We start from the raw sequence: 19,247 nt of genomic DNA, 5'->3' as shown, positions 1-19,247 counted from the left end.
GTTGAGAAATCCACATCACACACTCGTCATGCACGTTTTCTTCCTTGCTGTGGCGCGCGGATGGCAAGTGTGGACTTTGGTACTGCATTTGTATGACACTGCATTGCACTGTGTCTGTAACACAAACACGAATACGATTCCTGAAAGCGCCGAAGTTGAAAACAAGCTTAGAGCTCCCATCAATCATGGAAGTAACCAGGGAAAGTAAGTAGAATCTAATTATGAAGTCTGTCTATTGTACCAGAATTTTAGACGACAGCTAATTTCTCAGCTCGTCGTCTGCCTCAATTAAGCAATTTTAGTTCTGTTTGTGTTGGAAAAAATGGAGGGTAAGCTGCAGCTGCGCTAGTCGAGGCATAGGCCGAGGGCAACCACGAGCAGCGATATCTTCTCGCGGGCGGCGTAGGCGGCCGAAGGCTCGCCGTTCTGTTGTCGATGTGACTGCTAGATGCTTGCTTCAATGCTGGACACGGCGGCATGAGCACAACACAAGCATCTGTTCTATCTAACCGTTAGGTGGATAAGCAGTACATTATAATAATAATCAACGATATTTTTTACCTTTTTCGAAACACATTGTGTTCAAGATTGTTTCTTTCTTTTCAATGTGGAAAGTAAATGCTGAAATTAATCGCAGACTGAGTCTAATAACGGAAACGTCGTCAAGGCATAGTATCGCTTACATAATATATTACGTATGGGACTGAGTTAATGTGTCCATGCCTGAATCTTTGTCATAGTCGTCAAACTATAATTAAAACTCACTTGGCACAGACCCACAGTTTAGAAATGTTAGCACCCTTTTTGTTGTGAACAATCAACGGCCCAATCAACATGTGTAAAACTATTTTGAATAGAATTAATCTGCTCTCCTCTATCACACCACATAACATACACTTAAAAAAGAAAGAAATTGTAGGAAGTCTTGATCTTGTGCCAGTGGATAACAAAACTTTATAAGACAAATCTAACTCGAGTCTCTAGTCTAACCAACAACAAATCTCTATAGTATCAGTCTTTATTTAATTTATAAATTCCGGTGACTGTCAAATTAAATGAGCTGTTGATTTGACACCTCTCTACCTGTGCTTGTCTCTCCTTGTAAATTACACAGTATTTCTATGTCTAGTAGTGTATACTAGCCTGGGTAGAGCTAGAGGTAATCTGAGAATGAATGTCACCACGCAACATGCGACAGGCTGTGCTGTCCTAGTATCAGTGTATGCATGCTATGCACTATAAAAAAAAAAAGAGTAAAATTGTTTTTTTTAAATTTTTTTTTATAGATATGATATGCCAGACTATATTATGCCAAGATATTCAATTTGCCAGAATTTTATATGCCAGACTAGTATATTGATGATCACATGAAAAATGGAAAGGACCGTTTGCGTAATTTTGTTATTTTAAATATATTTGAGATATTTGTGCTTTGTAAGTCTTACCCTATATGTTTTTTTGCAATGCTCAAAGTGAGTGTTTAATAGGGTCAAAGATAGCACGGCATACAATTTTATGATAACACTTACGATTATATTCATTCTATGTTTTTTTTTTCTCTTTTTTTTTCCCAGTTCAGGCTAGGTAATGCAGAAATTAAAAATTGTGTGTGTATTGCCCTCTTTTAATCATAGATTTGAATGAAGCATTGAAGTTGATGGCAGCAGCTCTTGATCACTCGTCGTTTGTTGCAATCGACGGTGAATTCACAGGACTTCATTGTGGCTCTGTTGCCAACCTCTTTGACACGCCGGAAGAACGATACCAGTACCTGAAGAATGTAAGTGATCCACAGCCGATTTTGTGAAAACATGATTGAAGTAAAACGTAAGGGCTTTCATTCTTAAACCAATCTGAAAAAATGTTTACTATCTTTGTAAATTCTGAAAATCTGCATTTCATTTTTCAAATACCGAGACTACTGTATGACATTGGCACTTCCCTCATGCATCAATGGTACATACTTATTATGTAGACACTATCTTATTTTTTTTTTCTCCTGAAGTTATACAAAGTAACAATTGTACAAGTAATGATATTATTTTGCTCATTGAATTAGCACCTGTACATAATCATGGTGTCTGTAAGAATTCATGAAATACGTCGTATTCCTCATTAGAAAAAAAAAAAAGAGGCTAGATTGGCTAAATTGTCACATTGATTTGCTTTGCAGAGTTGCATGGACTTTTTGCTGATCCAGCTTGGGATATGTATCTTCAAGTTTGACAGACAGAAGAGAGGGTAAGTGATCTTGATATTAGTCTTGAAGTTGTGGACCCATGACATTTGCTCCTTCGACAATAGCTCCTGTGAAATATCTGCACGCTAAGCCAAACATATATGTAAATGCTACTCACAAACATCACCCTAATCCTACTCCTTACATCAAACTAAACCTAAAACTCTATCACAACTCTAACCCTAACCCTTTGTCCTAGAGAAAATAAAATCGGAGTAATTGGTTGCAGGAGCAACTGCCGTGTCACCGCTCATTTCCTTTCTCCCTTGAGTTTACCAAAGAAGCATAATAACATTAGATTCTATATCCTACAATATGTAAGAATATTATGAGAATGATGAGAAAACAGCGATTAGGTAACAACAAGTTTCAAAAGTGGGATACCATGATTTCCTAACCAAGATGTTAGATAGTCAATGTGTATTACGATTGGATTAATGTGACTACAGTGCACTCCCGTTACAACGAACACGGTTATAACGAAATTTCGTTATAACGAAGTAAATCTTGTGGTCCCAAAATTATCACTAAAAAATTATCTAAAATTATCTATGGTACAAAATTCGCTTATAACGAACACGGTTATAGCGAAATTTCCGTTATAACGAAGTCTTTTCCGAGCGCCACAGACAAAGAAAAACAAAAGAAATGTGCTCCGTTCTAACGAAATGCGAATTGCTTTCGAACATACGTAGCGGAACAAGCATTCATAGCGTTTCTGCATGGGTGAGCGCTTCACACCACTGTGTGTTCGCTCCTTGTGTCGCGCACAGTTTCTGAGGGGAACTTGCGTTTATTATTGTAATACAGTTATCCCATCACATTTCACATAGCTTTCCAGTGTATGATGAGTATTCAGCGAAGAGAATATGATATACTTGTATATACGTTGTGTCCTTGTTTTCGTTATATATTGTATTTGTTCGGTTATAACGAATTTCGTTATAACGAAAGAAAACTGCCGGTCCCGAGCATTTCGTTATAACGGGAGTGCACTGTATATGCAGATGGACGTGGTGGGAAAAATGTAGTTCTTGATGAACTTATGTCATGTGAATTTATCTGGTTTCAAGCTTTGTTCTGATTAGTGTATATTACCATTATTGTAGAGATGGTACTATTCATCATATGGTATGATGGAGGATGTATGTATATTTGCTGTAAATTGAGATTCTTCTTAGGTTTATCTCAAACTTTCATTGCCTATCTGTTAGAAAAGATAAACAGAGACCCATTCCAAAACAGAATTAGCAATGAGTGAAAGAAAGTGACTGTAAGAGAAAAACTTATACAAAATGCATTTATGATTAAAATCCTTATTCAGAATTGCTTTGTAAGCTGTGGTTATCACTCACTATAATGTTTTATCTTTTTCCCCTTACCCAACCAGATATGCAGCTCATCCATTCAACTTCTATGTGTTTCCAAGACCAGCAACTCGACAAGCACCTGATCAGAGGTTTTTGTGCCAGGTACACTAAAATTGAGCTACGCTGTCCTTCATTCTCATATCGCACAATGTGTCTGGGTGATACTGTTAGCCACTCTTGTCAGTCACGGTCCGGGAGGGGTCGACATCTCCCACCCATTTCCTGTGTTTTTGCTCAGACTACTTCACCGGGTTTGCGCCCTGTTTTTTGTGAGTAGTGAAGTGGGATTGTTTACATTCATGGGTTGTGACTCTCTAACACTTAGCACCTCCATTGTGTGTCCTATCTGAGAGGAAGAGAGGGAGAGAGTGTTTGCAATTATTTGCATTTCATGGATGGTGATAACTTCTTCTGATTCAGATAGTCGTGCATTTGATGCTCTTAAAATGGTTTGCTTAATGAGTCTGTGACACCTTGCATGATGTTAGCCCTTAACTGTGATAGTCCTGTATCTTGGAATAGGAATTGGTTTGTAATTGTGAGGGCAAAGAGGAGTGTTAGCTGAATTTCTTTTTTATTTGGTTGTTGTTTGTCATAAAAAGTACACATTCCATTGGCTTGTTACTGACATAATATGTGAAGGATAATATCATTACCCCTTCTTTCTGAAACGGGTAAATCTAGTACTTGGAAATTATGCCAGAAGAAGTTAAAATATGTTGAATTTCCTTCATATTTGCTCTATAATTTTGTCCAGAATGATGTCATGACGTGTGATAGTCTCCTTATTCTGTGATGATGGTACTGAAACTTTAAAAACTTTAAATCTAGATTGTCCGATTTTCCTCATACTTTCACCAACGTTTTCTACTAATATTGCTGCTTTTTGATGTTGGTTTCCTTTCAATTCATATTTGAACTACAGCATTTACCAGGTGCAAGAATATAACAGAAGATATTTGTGACAGGCTAAAGCTGTGTAATACTTCTATTAGGCTTTCTCATTACCAGTACCTGAAATTAATATGTTTACATGTGTTCATGTTTCTTTTTCTTTAGAGTTCGAGTATAGATTTCCTGGTGTCACATGGATTTGACTTCAACAAGGTATTTTACAAAGGTTGGTATGACACTGCAAGAAGGATTCATTCAATTCTTTTTTACTGAGCGTGCATTTTACACACTTGAATTAGGACAAATAGCTCTTGCATTTTGACCAATTAATGCGATTGAATGACAAGTAATTTTGACAGGACATTTTTACTGTGCTTTGAGGCTGTCTCGTTAGCTGTAAAACTACTTGTGCTCAGAGTGTCGGAGTTAAATGTGACGGGAGTGATTCTCTTTCTGCGGAATTCAAGCATAGTTTTTCCTAGTGTTTTTATGCCTCCGCCACGAAGTGGTGCCGGAGGCATTATTTTTGTATCACATAGTGTATGTGACTGTACATCACAAAACCAACAAAAAGTTGTAGCACTTGATTTTACGAGAGGACTCAAGGTGAAATGGGTCAACAGAGTCAATCGTGAGTTTTTCATATTTCCTGACAAAGCTATTCTTCTTCTACATTGTTCTTGAGTTTTAGGTCATAAAACGAATAGGAAAGTGTGTTTTCAGCAGTTTTTCTGCTACCCTTTCTTTGTACAGTTTTATTGTAGAGTAGTGTGATAAGAGGCCCCTTTTCATTTCTTAAAAATCTTTTACACACTCTTCACTTTCAACTCTTATAACTTTTGACAGCATACAGGGGGTCTCAAATAGAACTACAGTTAAACTCACATAAGTCGATCTTCTCGGGACTGAGCAAAACACATCGACTTAGGCAAGTTTCGACTTGTGCGTAAGTTGAAATAAAATCGACTTACAGTTACACCACGCATACACGTGTATAATGTACATGTATGTTGTCTACTTTGGAGCTGAGAGCTGGAGCGGTGTGCCCGATATTTGCCCTTCAGCAAGACGCTTTATCCACTTTGAATATTACCTTTATTCATTTCCAAAATTAAAAGCAAACATCTGACATTTATTCTAGCATCTTATGGAGCCGATTGTTACCGCTGTTCATTTCCAAAACTGAAGGCAAACATCCGGGTTATTTTTGTTGTTGTTGTTGTAGTTGGCACGGCGTGCGTTTTTGGTGACCCCGGTCGCATATTAACCATTCGCAAAATCGTGATACAATTCACGAAAAGACTCCGCTAAGTATATAAGGCATAGATCGCTACACTCGGCAGAGGCGATACGTCGTCCTTTCACCAGGTCTGGGTAACGGAAACCAAAATCTCGCGTGAGTTCTTGCGTTACCTATCATCGTTAATGTCAACGAAACATTGTTAATTTGCGCTTGGGATCGTTACTCATCGTTACTACAAACGTTAATTTTCCAGATCGTTAGTTTGCGTTAATAACGATTCAGGTGAAACCGCTTGTGTATATGAAACGTTAATGTTTTTAACGCAAAGTTTCTTTTGGTATACAGTATACTGTATGTAAACAAAAACTGGCGTCTCATAATTTTGACAGTGATTTATTACACAATAAAAAAATCTTATTCGACTTAGGCACAGTGAATTCAATGGTTTTTCCGTGAAAGTGTACTTGGAATTTCATCGACTTAGGCGAGTATTCGACTTAAAAAATTCGACTTGTGAGTGAATTAATACACGTAAGTCAATGGAGAAAAATTGGGACTTTTTAAAATCTTCGACTTGCGCGATTATTCGACATATGCGACGTCGACTTAGGCGAGTTTAACTGTATACACTTTTGAAATGGCTGCCGAATAAGAAACACATGATTCTGGGGGGGGGGGGGGGGAAGGTTTATACGTATGGATAGCTTATGGACTCGACTTTCATAGGTCACCAAAAGTCTACAAATAATTCATGTTTGAATGAGCACTGCTTACTTTGTAAAGGGTATGAAAATTAGGCTGCGCAGGAATTAGCCTTTTAAATTTGCGACAGGTGAGTCCGTTGGAGCTTACAAAACTGAAGTTGATATGATAGATTTATGATCAAATGCGATCAGGTTGGGTTTGCTGAGTGAATTTTATGGTTAATTTAATAAACCAAACTTTTATTCATGAGTAAACCGCAATTGCATTTATTTTATTGTAGCATTGCAAATTTCTCTGGTAGACTCAGTGGTGTGTTCATGTGAGTCAGGATGAGGTGATGGTACAAAACCTCCACCCCACATTGAACATCTCATTGATTTACTTAATACCCATGTAGGGATTATGTAACATTGAATATTCAATTATGGGTTGTCAAAAAAAATGTCTAAGATCGTGTCAGCTATTTATTCTTCAGGTCAATGGGTAACCTGAATAATAAGTAGCCATGTAGCTGTGACATAATACATTCCGTTTTCAACAAAATGTACATGTGTATTTGAATAATGAATTTACATAATCCCCATCTGGTTATTAAGTAAATCAATGAGCTATTCTACTCATCTGAAAATAAATAACTGCAATGTGGGGCGAAGGTTTTCATTCAAGTCACAGATGTAAAAAAATAAGAGTGTGTAACATGGAAATTGGAACATGTACCATCACCTCATCCTGACTCACATGAACACACCACTGAGTCTACCAGGGAAATTTGCAATGCTACAATAAAATAAATGCAACTGCGGTTTACTCATGCATAAAAGTTTGGTCCAATAAACCCTAAAATTCACTCAGCAAACCCAAACTGATCGCAATTGATCATATATCTATCATATCAACTTCACTTTTGTAAGCTCCAACGGACTCACCTGTCGCAAATTTAGAAGGCTTAATCCTGCGCAGCCTAATTTTCATACCCTTTACAAAAGTGGGCAGTGCTCATTCAAGCATGAATTATTTGTAGACTTTTTGGTGTCATATGAAAGTTGAGTGCATAAGCTATCCACACATATAAACCTTTCCCCCCATAATCATATATTTCTTATTCGGCAGCCATTTCAAAAGTGTATAGTTTTATTTGAGACACTCTGTAGGGCTACTGCTTTGAAAGTTGACATTAATGATGGCCTGAATGTGTTAATAAATCATGCTCAATTTCAACTTAATCCGATAATCCCTTCATTGTTGTTGCTATGTGGTTTACATCCTGTTTTTTTGTCCCATTCATCGCACAGGTAGCACAGCTTGGTTTAAAGATGAAGTGCTTGAATAGACCCTGCACTTCAGAGCCTCTTCTCAGCTCACACTTTTCCAGAGTGTGTGCTGTCTTTCCAATATTTCGATAGGTTAGGAGAGTCCATTTGAATTTATGTATACATCATTTTAAAGCTTGGAGTCTGCTCTTTCAGAATCTGCCCTTATCTAGAAATCCAAGTCTGATGACTTTTTATTTGTTTTGTGATGCAGGGTCACATATAATCTCTGCCACTTTTATTTATTAATCTTTGAAAACGATCAAGAAATCCATGCCTCTCATGCTTCTTCTAGGTATTGGCTACCTGTCGGCCGTTGACAGGGACAGGGTCAAGGATTTGATTGTGCAGAGGCATTCTCAGTTTGAGGGCAACGTTAGTCTCCTTTCAGACACCAGCCCAAATTTCAGCTCGCCGACCGTCGTCAAGAGGCCAGTGGAGGTGCCAGAAGAGCACAAAGAGTTCATTGATGATGTGATGTGAGTATAGCATATTTATGTAATGATACTGACTTGTTTTGAGGGGGACACTTGAGGAGTTTCATTGCAAAATGGGCCAATCACTATTTTCAAACATTTTAAAGTAAGTCTGTCGTCAGATGGAGCAAAATGAAATCTGTCCAGTGGTACCTCACCTATAACATAACAAGGAGTATTCTTGAAGTTATGATTAGAAATATCCCATATTTTATTAGTATTTTCTGTGTTTTATTAGCAGCTTTAATTGCAAATACACTCGTATCTCAATTTGGTGAGAATGGAGTTAGCTCGTTTTGCAGTAGAGCTCTTCACTTGAATGTATTGCCTGTGCTAGGACCAGGTCATCCTAACAAGTACAGTATAATTCTTCAGTCCACTACAAATGGCAGGCAATACTATAATCAGTATTTAAATGGCTGTGCAGTGATTCAGTATATTACTCATGATTTAATTTAAGTATTCATCAGTGAGATATCAGCCACCCATGAACTACAGCCAGTAATAAGATAACCCAAATATGTGGTGTTATCTAAAATGGGCAGTGAGGCTACTTATTCTAAGACTCCGTTTACAGCCCAGCCTCAATTGTGGGGCCGAGCCCCGCAATTTTGTCCATTTACACTGCCGGGCTCGGCCGCACTTTCAATTCAAACCATTCAATATTTTGTTGTAGTGGCGCTCTGCTTGTAAACAAACGCAATTTGGTATAGTCTGGTTTTCAGACCCTTTGCCAAGTGGATTCCGTGGCGATGAATTCGCCGTTCAGGCCAAGGCCTTTGCCGAAGGAAAAATCCTTTGCAGGACAAAACCATCTTAAACTATACTAGTTTTCGACCTTGAGGGGGTTAATATCCTGAATAGCGAAATAGTACGGGCAGAGGGTTTGGAAGCCAGACTAAAATTGGCCGCGCATTTGGCCCAGTTTGCGTTTACACTGAGAAAAGGCCGAGCCGCGGCCGAGACCACCTCCGGAGGAAGGCCAAATGCGAGGCCAATTTTGGTCCCGCATTTGGCCTTTTGCGCGTTTACACTGAAGTGGGGCTGGGCCGAGCCGCAACCGAGCTGCGGCCGAGCCTCGCACAGTAAACGGGGTCTATGTGCCACTAATGGGATGATTGTGCATTTTCTTTACTATCTTTGAATGAGTCTATGGGAAGGGAAATGTTTGTTTTACCAGCTATTTTAGTAAAGTATGATATTGGAAAATTGACAAGTGCTCAATAAGTAGTAAGTCATTTTGTTACCCAAGGCAGTTCATTGATTGCTTATCTCAATGATGAAGACTTTGATTACTGTAAAACATGATATATTCGCGGCATGAATTTTTCGCGAATTGGAGCCGACAGCCTTTTTCGTGGCGTGAAATTTTCGCAAAGTGCCACTGGCGTTCAATGCATATAGTGTAAACAAGGGCTTTCGCGTGCATTTTAATTTCGCGAATCTTGGCGCTCGCGAAATTTGCGAAATTAAAGTGCATGCGAAAATTCCGCGTTTTACAGTAAATCATGAAGAGATGAATAGATATGAAATAATGGAATATAATGTAATTGGCAAATAATCTTTACAATTTGAAAATAAAAATTGTTTGTGAGCAACATATCTGTTCATACCTTACTGCTGAGATATTTTTTTTTCTTTTGTAGATAAGGGTGAGTTTCATTCTCATCTCACATATTTTTTTCTCCCAATCTTGTTTGTGTTAGCACATGATTTCTGAAGTCACTTTTTTTTTTCTCAGTTATTGATATTTTTGATCCATAATGTATTATTGATTGCTGCTATTGAATTTTTCAGCACCCAGGTTCAGGAATTCAAGGCAAGCAGTGAGGAAGAGTTATCACTGAAGCCATGCTCAGGGTAAGCATCGGATGAGTCATCTTTTCAGACTAGCATATTTACATTTTCAGTACCGTATTCATAGAAGATGCATCATAACAGAAGGAGGACTAATGCAAGAGTTGACCACAACATCAACAACAGCAACAACAGTAGAGCAATTACCCCCTAGACAACTACCACAGACCCTTCTCCTAACGCTAACCCTAATCCTGAACCTACTCCTAACCCTAACCCAAACTCTAACCCTAAACCTAACCCTAACTCTAATTGTAACTCTAACCTTATCACTAACCAATATTTAGCCGGTGGAGAGTGGGGTTGGGGAGGGGGGGGGGGGGGGGGGGGGGAGGGGGAATTGTCCTTAGGCGTATTTGCCCTGATACGCATCAGTAGTAGTCATACCATAACATTTATTTTGAGGTCTTTTGTATTCTTTTTAAGTGCTAATTTCCTCTTTGTGATATTTGGTTATGCAGTGTCCTATTTCCATGAAGAATTCCTAAATTTTGACAGTGTACTAGTAGTGGGGCAGATATGTGAAAAAGATGCTCACATCCGGCGGAAAGTATGAAATTTTGCATATAGGGGTATTTTGAGGCGCTGATTTCAAAAATTGCCGGATCCAAGAGATCTGATCACGGGGTCGGCCGCCATTTTGAATTCCAATATGGCCGCCGTCAAAGATCCCTATCTTCAGTTCTGAATGACATTAGCCATTGGAATTTGATATATAAAAGCATGAAGATATGATGACTTTAATAACAGACTTATTTGATATGTCTGACAAGCTGCACGGCAGCCAATTTGAATTTAATACATATTTGCCATGTTGGAGTGTTGAAAATCTCTATCTCGGGTTTGTAAATTAGGCTACCTGATTGAGCGCGCGTTTGTAACTGATAGAGTGCGCGCTGATGTATTTACATTGTGACGTCAGTGAAAGGTGCATTATGCTTCCTTTTTGCTGCACTTTTTGACATGCCCGTGAATGTTAGTCGTGATGTTTGTCTTCGTAGCCACATTGGAATTCAAAATAGCAGGCATTGCGTTTGTCAGACACATCACATCAGTTAATATTTTAACTCAGTATGTTAAGATACTTGTTTACACCTAATTTCAGGGTCACTCACCACTTAAAAATCGAGATAGGGATTTTGAATATTTCGTCGAGGCGGCCATATTGGAATTCAAAGCGGCGGCCATTCGATGTTTGTCAGACACTCCGAATCAATCTGTCATCAAATTCAATGTGTCAAAATGCACATGTGTACCAAATTTTGGTGCCACAGGTCATTCAGAACTGAAGATAAGGATCTTTGAATTTGTTTTGTGATGGCGGCCATATTGGAATTCAAAATGGCGGCCGACCCCGTGGTCAAATCTCTTGGATCTGGCAATATTTGAAATCAGCGCCCCAAAGTACCCCTATATGCAAAATATCATACTTTCCGCCGGATGTGAGCATTTCGACCAATTTTTGTTACATATCTGCCCTACTATAGTAGTTGCAATGTTGCAAGGGAATGGAAAAAGCCAACAGCAGGTAGAAAAATTACAAGTGTATGATGAATCAGAGACTATTGTCCCTCCCCCTTCTTAATCTCTCACTGAACACACCTTAGTAGATATTCTGAGCTGAAATCTGACTTATAGTTTTCTGCCAAATGCAAATCATTGGGAACATGATGTGATTGGAAAATTGTGAAGGAGTAAACAAGGTCAACTTCCCCAAACAGTCAGTACAATAGTAACATGAAAAATGAAATGCTCCCTCTTGTGATGGGATAGGGCCAATGCCTTGAAGCCCACAGATTCATTTTAATATGCTGACATTTATGAGACCTTTCCCCCTTCTTCCAGCAAAATTGGGTCTGTAGTCAGATGAAAGGTGTTGTTTTGTTGTTATTTTTTTCCTGATATTGAAGGGGGTGTATATATATTATATGTATTTTAGTATTTGAAGGAGAAAGTTGTAGATTACTGTATACGCTATAATTTTCGCGTACATAAATTTTCGCGAATTGCCGCTGTCGCACATTTTCGCGAACGGTTAAATTCGCGATTGGGGGACCAGAGAAAATATGAAGTGGCAAAGAAAGTGTGAATTTTCAACTTACTAGCAAATAAGAATGATACTAGTTATACACTGCATGAAAAAAACTTACCAAACTCTGCGAACTAGTAAGTTAGAATTCAACATTTTTGAAGTGGTTAAGTCCATCGCGCTAGATTTCTGACGAGTGGTCCCCTTGCGATAATGGATTGGCTCTCTACAGTATTCGTAAGTAGACGTGGACGTGCTTAAACAAGCTTAACCAGTATGGTCTGTTCGGTAAGCCGTGACATGGTATACTAGTACTGAAATGTTCGTATCATCAAGGCAAGGGATTCATTTTGGAAGGTAATATTTTCGCGTGTTGTTAATTTCGCGAATAGCTCCCGACTCGCGAAATTCGCAAAAATAAAACCCACGCGAAATATATAGCGTATACAGTAGCTTGTGGTGACAGAATAGTTCAAGTGTATGAAGGAAAGATATTATTCAGAGGGGTGAAGGTTCAGGTGTGAGTATTTTCAATTTGTCTCCGTCAACAAATTTAATTTGTAGAGGGAGACAAATTGAAGAAACTCACACCTAGATCAAGTGTGTTATTCTGTTTTGTAGGAAAACACACCTTTTTGAAGATCAAGTATCACAACTATACATGTAGTGGTAACCTCTCACTATCAGTCAGTTATGTTTATCCTCATATGTGGCTCCTTTTTGTTGTTGTTGGGAATTCACTGTCTGTAAGTTATACAAAGTTTGCAGAACAGTCAGTGCCATGTACCAGCATTTGGTTGAAATAGTTGATTACAGAATACTGTATTACCAGAAACTTTTGTGGCATGAAACTTTTGTGAATTGCCATTGGCATTCAATGCATTGCATAGACAAAACCTTTCTGATGCATATTAACCGGCACTTTTGGGAATCTTGCTCCTCACAAAATCTGCAAAAGTGTCATGCACACGAAAATTTTGTTTTTACAGTACTTTGAAGTTTTACACAGTTTTTTTTTCAGCTTTCAACGTAAGTAAGCACTGAATTGATCAATGTTTCAGTAGTAGCTATGACATAAGAAATCATGGGCATACAACTGTACATATACTCCAGCAGGATTCAAATCTACAACCTCCTGATCTCCCAACGGGCGTCTTGTCCACTAGATGATCAAGCTTCCGTCCGTTAGCCAGTGCGGGTTCTAATCCTTGTAACATGCAGCAGGTACTGCGTAATTATTCAAATCAAAACAACTCAGTGAAAGAATTTCATGAATTTGATTAATTACATTGTTTACAGTTTTGTTCTTGCATGGGAAATAACAAAATATATCCATTCTATGTTTCTTTTAGATTCCAGAGGAAGCTCATCTACCAGAGTGTTAGAGCAAGGTATGATGGGATAGAATATAGTATTGAGTCATGTGACATGGCATATGACATACAAGTGTAACATTCCGTCACACCACGCTGTACTACAGCATGGCAATGCTTCACAGCTCCAGACCTTATTACACCTCACCACACTGTACTGTACCACACCATGTATACCACAGCACACTATATTGCACCTTTTCCCAGGTGCTATTGTAGCCTTATTTTTGTGTACTTGATTAAAGTGAATGAACTCTATGCATAAAGGTAAATGACTCTTTGCCAAATAAGTATTATGTATATTTTTTCTTCTTTGGTAAGGTTGCAGACACATATAACTCATAGGTAATTTTTTTTTTGATTATTTATTTATTTATTTATTTATTGTTTTTTTGCTTGTCATCAATTTATAGCATGGTGCTTGAAGTGTCGCACATTTTTGTAGGATGTTCAGCAAAAAAATTTGGCTTGCTGCTGTAACACACAGCAATCCCTGTTGGACCACCATAATATAATAGAAACAAAATGCTATGATATTATTGACAGGTGTATTACTTTCTGTATATGATGAAATATATAGTGAACATTTTGGCACAGACAATGTAAGTGGCCAGTTTTATATCATCTTTCATTTAAAAAATGTTGGTATGCTTTTTTAACCCCATAAATCTTGTAGATTTCCCACTGGCTTACACCTGGATACACACACAAGTGAAGACAAGGTAAGTTGTCTGCATGTTGCCTAGCGCTGCCCACACACAGCAGCTCATTATGAATACTATACTATTGTATGTAAACAGAGCCACCAACATACCGAGGTATCCCTTATCTTTCTTGCAGACTCCTGAGAAATGTGTTAATCTCCTGATCTCCAATCCCAGAGCCAAGAATCCTCCAGATTTCAAGAGATTATTTTATTCAGTGCTTTAAATGATATTATAAAATGGGTTCAAGAATGTAGCCAATAGGAAGCGCTGAAATGAGTCACGTGTGCTTCCTGTATTCTAGTCCCATTGCACTGCGTGTTAAATCCTATTGCCGATCGTCTGTGTGCGCGGTGGCTCCTTTGAATTGCATGCATACGCGCTGTCAATCCTGTAACCAACTTCTAGTTCGGGCTGCCAGCCGGCCGGCCTTTCTTCCCTTGTGCATAACATGTGTGGCGTACGTAGACAGTAGACCAAGCGTTGTGGGACCGGACGCGTACATGGAGTCACTTTGAAGGGCAAATCCAACGATTTAGCAAGTTAATTCTCACGCCGTTTTCAGAGTATGTTGGCTAGTAGGCCTATATGAGGAGTCTATATCAAGTCTTTAAGGTAAAGGGTGCATATTCTATGTAAAATAAGTAAATTTTCAAGCGGGAACTTAAGTGTCCGGAAACCCAACCCCCCATCATACTTATACTGTATGTGTGGGATTTCCGAGTGCGACGTGCGTAAATGTTTGGGACGAACATCTTCGAACGTCTTGACCCACAAAGGTATGTGAAAAACGCTGAAAAATGCTGTTAGTTTTCGAATTTTCGACCCATTTTATAAAACAAATGATGCACAGGATTATTTCGTGGCATTAGTGGAGGCGCCTGTGCATCATTTGTATATTAACACATTATATTTTCTATATTCTTAACATAAGTAAATAGTTTATTTATTACAAGATTTGTGATTAGTAAAATTAGTATTAGGTGATGTTCATTGATGTTACATGGTATTAGTCTTTTTTATGTACAGTTGCATAGTGTTGCTCAGACTTGTGTATAAATTGCGATTTGTCTGCGTACTGTCCTCTACGCGGAGAGTACTGCATAGGCTTTGTATCCTGAGAGACATTGTTACCAGGTATGTAGGCAGCTACAGCATAGGGTAATGGTGAGCTTGGCACAGTGGGTACAAATGGGGTAATGTAAGCTCGGCATAGAGGGTACGTAACGCTATGCTACTCTGTATTGGCGTGGTGTGAAGAAAACACTCCAGCTTACATGCCAGTGGGTAAACAAAGCACCGATGTTAGCTCTCTTTTATTTATTCAACAGATTTATTCAACACTTTCAGTAAAAACAGAGGAAAAATACAGAAAATTGACAACACCTTACTATAACAAGAAAAGAATGATCATAATAAGCATCAGTATAACATTACGAATATACGATATAATTCATTTGAAAGTGTTCGGAGACAGACAACACCTAATTAGAATGTAGCCATCCAATTTGTCGATCGCCCATCACGTGACATTTAGTTACATTGCACTCTGTGGCTGTCAGCCCTGCAATTTTGTTTGAGCAAAAATGGATAGCGCATGGCTGACTCCACCATTTCTATTGACTCCCGTGTTAAACTCACGATTGACTCGAAGTTTCTGTTTCATCGCACATTTCTGATGTCACAATAAACAAACATGTGCTGTGCGCACTCAACAATTACAAGCGTGCTTACAAGCGTGTACTTCTGTCACCCATTTTTGTAAACAACTTCAACCATATGTACGTACATACACGGTACGGTGACTGTGACTGTGCGGCTACTCATTCGTCTTTGACGGAAAATGGTTGCCATTTCTGTGCTTAATTGAAGAATCTGTGTGGACCACATCTGCTGATGTTCGAGGTGTTGTATAAAATAAACAGTGTATGGTCTTTACTCGTGCAATGGAACAAGATTTCGCACTCGGTGAAAGATGATGCGCACTATTCAACTTGGCTTCGCCTCGTTGAATAGAGTGCCTCTATCTTTCACCTTGTGCGAAATCTTGAACCATTGCACTCGTGACCATTCACTATTGCATTCGTATAATATTCTATGACAAGGCAGAAGAGTCGGGACAGGGAAATGTTGGCAGATTAATGGGGTAGAAAGTTTTAACCAAAGATGAGTAGACTGCATAGATATTTCATTATTATTTCATCAGACAATTTATTCTTTATCATGTTCAGACACAGTGGCAATCCAAGTTGATCAAGAGATTAGTAGTATTTTAAGGTTTTACCCTTCTCTCACCATCATATCTTTGCAGAAGGACAGGTTCATCATCATCTCCAGGGCAACGGAGGATGATAAGAAAAGATTGGCACAGGAGAAACTGCAGGCAGAGCTGGTACAGTCTCTGACACACGCAAATAAATGTACCCAACACACACACACACACTCACAAACGTTCACAGATATGTGACTCGCTACAACAAAATTATCCTAAAGTTTGAAGTCACATCATCAAAATTGGACAAAACAATTGCATTTTTGTTTTTGGCATGATTTTGTAGTCTAATGTTTTTTTCTATCATCTGCCGAAATTTCGCAGCTAAATGATCAATGGAAAGGCAAGAAATCAGCATTTTTCTAGGCCACGATTTTCAGACTTTCAACGTAACAGAAACGTGTCCGAAGATTTGGATTTAACTCTGCAGCTAGACTCCGCCCCTAGCAACGAGGAAGTGATCTTATTGGCCAGTGGGTGGCATCCTGATTACTGATTGGTCGTGCGTAGACCGCTGCCATAAGCTTGAATGAACATAGCGGAGGTTGCTAGGAGCGTGCCTTCTATTGTCAAGCTTTGAAAACTGTCTCGCCTCCCCTTGATGGTGATAGCGTCGGAAGGAAAACTTTGAAGGCGTTTTTCTCGAAACACTGATTTCCACAAACACTTGACAGGCGCTAATAAGATCATCGATATCTCCGCAACCAAGTACTTTTATGAGCTGTGCTATACATGAAATTAAAGGAGAAGAGTAAGGGAATAATGTCATGCCATTTTCAGAAAATTGTCTACCCCCGACTTTCGGATCCTTTTGTTGTAGCGGGTCACATATGGCATACCTGCCAGCCATTTTTATATTAGCAACATTCATCTTTGTTTCATGAAAACATAAGCTGTAGTTAACCTTGTGTTCCTATTATTGTGAAGTCTGAAGACTGATTTTGCTATACCACACATTTCCCATAGACTTCTGCCCAAGTATTCTCGGGATTCGTCTTCCACGGATTAATGATGAAATGTATCACAAATGACAATTTCTCTTATAGCAAAGTTTATGTCGTCGCTGGGGCGACAAGACCTCGTATCTACAAAATGTCAAATGTTCAGGAGAGCCAAAAAACATGGCAGCCAAAGCACTATAGCGAATGGGATAACCTTTCCTTGGACATGCCGTTGTGGCTTCATTTTTGGGGTAAGACAGCTAGGATTTGGACAGGACATCACTTAACCGATTATTTGACCATAAATCAAAAAAGGTCATTTTTACCAAAATTGCAGGTACAATGTCTTGTCACCCCAGCGACGATATGCATCTGCTCCTATCTCTTGAACTCTGAGATTTGGCAACTGTAATACACAGTGAAATTTCTGCACACCAAGTCGTCTAATTGTTCCTGCTAATTTAGATTTATTAATATGATAATGTGATTGCCACTCTGGCATCAATTTGAATTCAAATGCACAAGTGCCATATTTTCTAGGTTTTAATTCATCACTCTCTAAATAAGGATAAGATGTTAAAGATAAGTTACCAGATGCATCAGCAAGCTTCAGGCTGCAGTTTTCATGTTGATAATTTTGATTGTAATTATGGTAGCACTCATAGTCCATGCCATTTTCGATGTCAATATGGATGTCTTTTGCTTGGAACCACAAAAGTTTAGAGCTCTTTGGTAATCTGCTATTTTAAGCAAGCAAGGTGTATGTTCCCAGAGACTAAGAAAATGATGTTACAAAGTGAAGAATTCATGTATAGTGGAACCTCACTATAATGGTAATAATTTTCTTCCCTGATATAATGAGATGCTTGATATATAACAAGGAAATTTAGATGGTACCAAGCATCTTTCTGTAGCGAGGTTCCCTAGTATTGGTACAGTGTAGCTGGTGTGTTGTGCCCAGTTACGCATTTTCAAATTCTGGACTGGATCAGATATACAGTATATCACTTCTGACCACAAGATAAACCACTTTCAGAAAGACACAGGGCATTCAGTGACACACAGTGTTTGCTTTCGAGAATTTGATTGAAGGTTTCGCTTTCTAACACAGGATGAGGTCGACGAGGCGTCTGGAATGAGTCGTGTGCTCAAACTGATTTCGGAGTCCGGTAAGGTCGTCGTCGGCCACAACATGATGCTGGACGTTCTCCACATCATGCACAAGTTCACCGGACCTCTGCCAGACGTGAGTGCCACTTTAATTACTTTTTCCCCTTTGCTTTGCTTGTTTGTGTCTGTTTATATGTTTCCTCTAACGCCAAGTGATCAAATAAAATTTGTTTTTAACGAAGATAAGTTGGTATAATGATGAGAGAAGATTTGTCACATGAATTATGATTTTAAGTAAAAAGGAAATTACTAAGAGAATACTAAACCTAAGTTTTTCTTCGACATGTGTAACTAAACTAAAATCATAATTATATTCATATCACAAATATAAATTTAAATTCTACTGTGGAGGTGATATCAAGTTTAAAAAAAAAAACCTGAAATCACACAAATGGCAGTACGGATTTTCACGTCTAGCCTTGACCTCTGAAACATGATTTGGGAGGCGGAGCTTTCGTGACCTTCCACTATAAACCTGGTGTCACACATGTAGTAAACTTTTAAGTTCGTACCGTGGTTTGATTATGAATAACAATCATCATTTTAATCTTCATCCCAATAATGATTTGTCTCGTGTGTAACCACTCTGAGTATGACAAATTTCACAAGACCTTTGCCAGATCCACGTATCACTTTCATCCTTAATTTTGACACTCTGTTTGTT

The 19,247-nt window shown here is 38.6% G+C and overlaps 1 protein-coding gene across 1 annotated transcript in view; it reads left to right on the top strand.

Annotated features, from left to right (window-relative positions):
• The first annotated feature begins 140 nt into the window (after positions 1-140).
• Positions 141-19,247, top strand: part of LOC139722484 (poly(A)-specific ribonuclease PARN-like) — a 64,972-nt gene continuing 45,865 nt past the window's right edge. The window contains exons 1-11 of the mRNA XM_071633774.1: positions 141-204; positions 1,635-1,780; positions 2,174-2,241; positions 3,630-3,711; positions 4,669-4,729; positions 8,057-8,240; positions 10,035-10,097; positions 13,476-13,514; positions 14,173-14,218; positions 16,512-16,592; positions 18,525-18,659. Coding sequence (XP_071489875.1) covers positions 186-204; positions 1,635-1,780; positions 2,174-2,241; positions 3,630-3,711; positions 4,669-4,729; positions 8,057-8,240; positions 10,035-10,097; positions 13,476-13,514; positions 14,173-14,218; positions 16,512-16,592; positions 18,525-18,659 — 924 coding nt within the window. The 5' untranslated portion in view covers positions 141-185. The remainder of the gene's footprint in view (positions 205-1,634; positions 1,781-2,173; positions 2,242-3,629; positions 3,712-4,668; positions 4,730-8,056; positions 8,241-10,034; positions 10,098-13,475; positions 13,515-14,172; positions 14,219-16,511; positions 16,593-18,524; positions 18,660-19,247) is intronic.

This window comes from Diadema antillarum, unplaced genomic scaffold, assembly GCF_040938485.1.
Source record: "Diadema antillarum isolate AM-2024a unplaced genomic scaffold, OU_Dant_1.0 scf00000166, whole genome shotgun sequence".
Classification (NCBI taxonomy): Eukaryota; Metazoa; Echinodermata; class Echinoidea; order Diadematoida; family Diadematidae; genus Diadema; species Diadema antillarum.
Note: the sequence above shows the minus strand (reverse complement) of the source record. Positions and strands in the feature narration are given on the sequence as shown.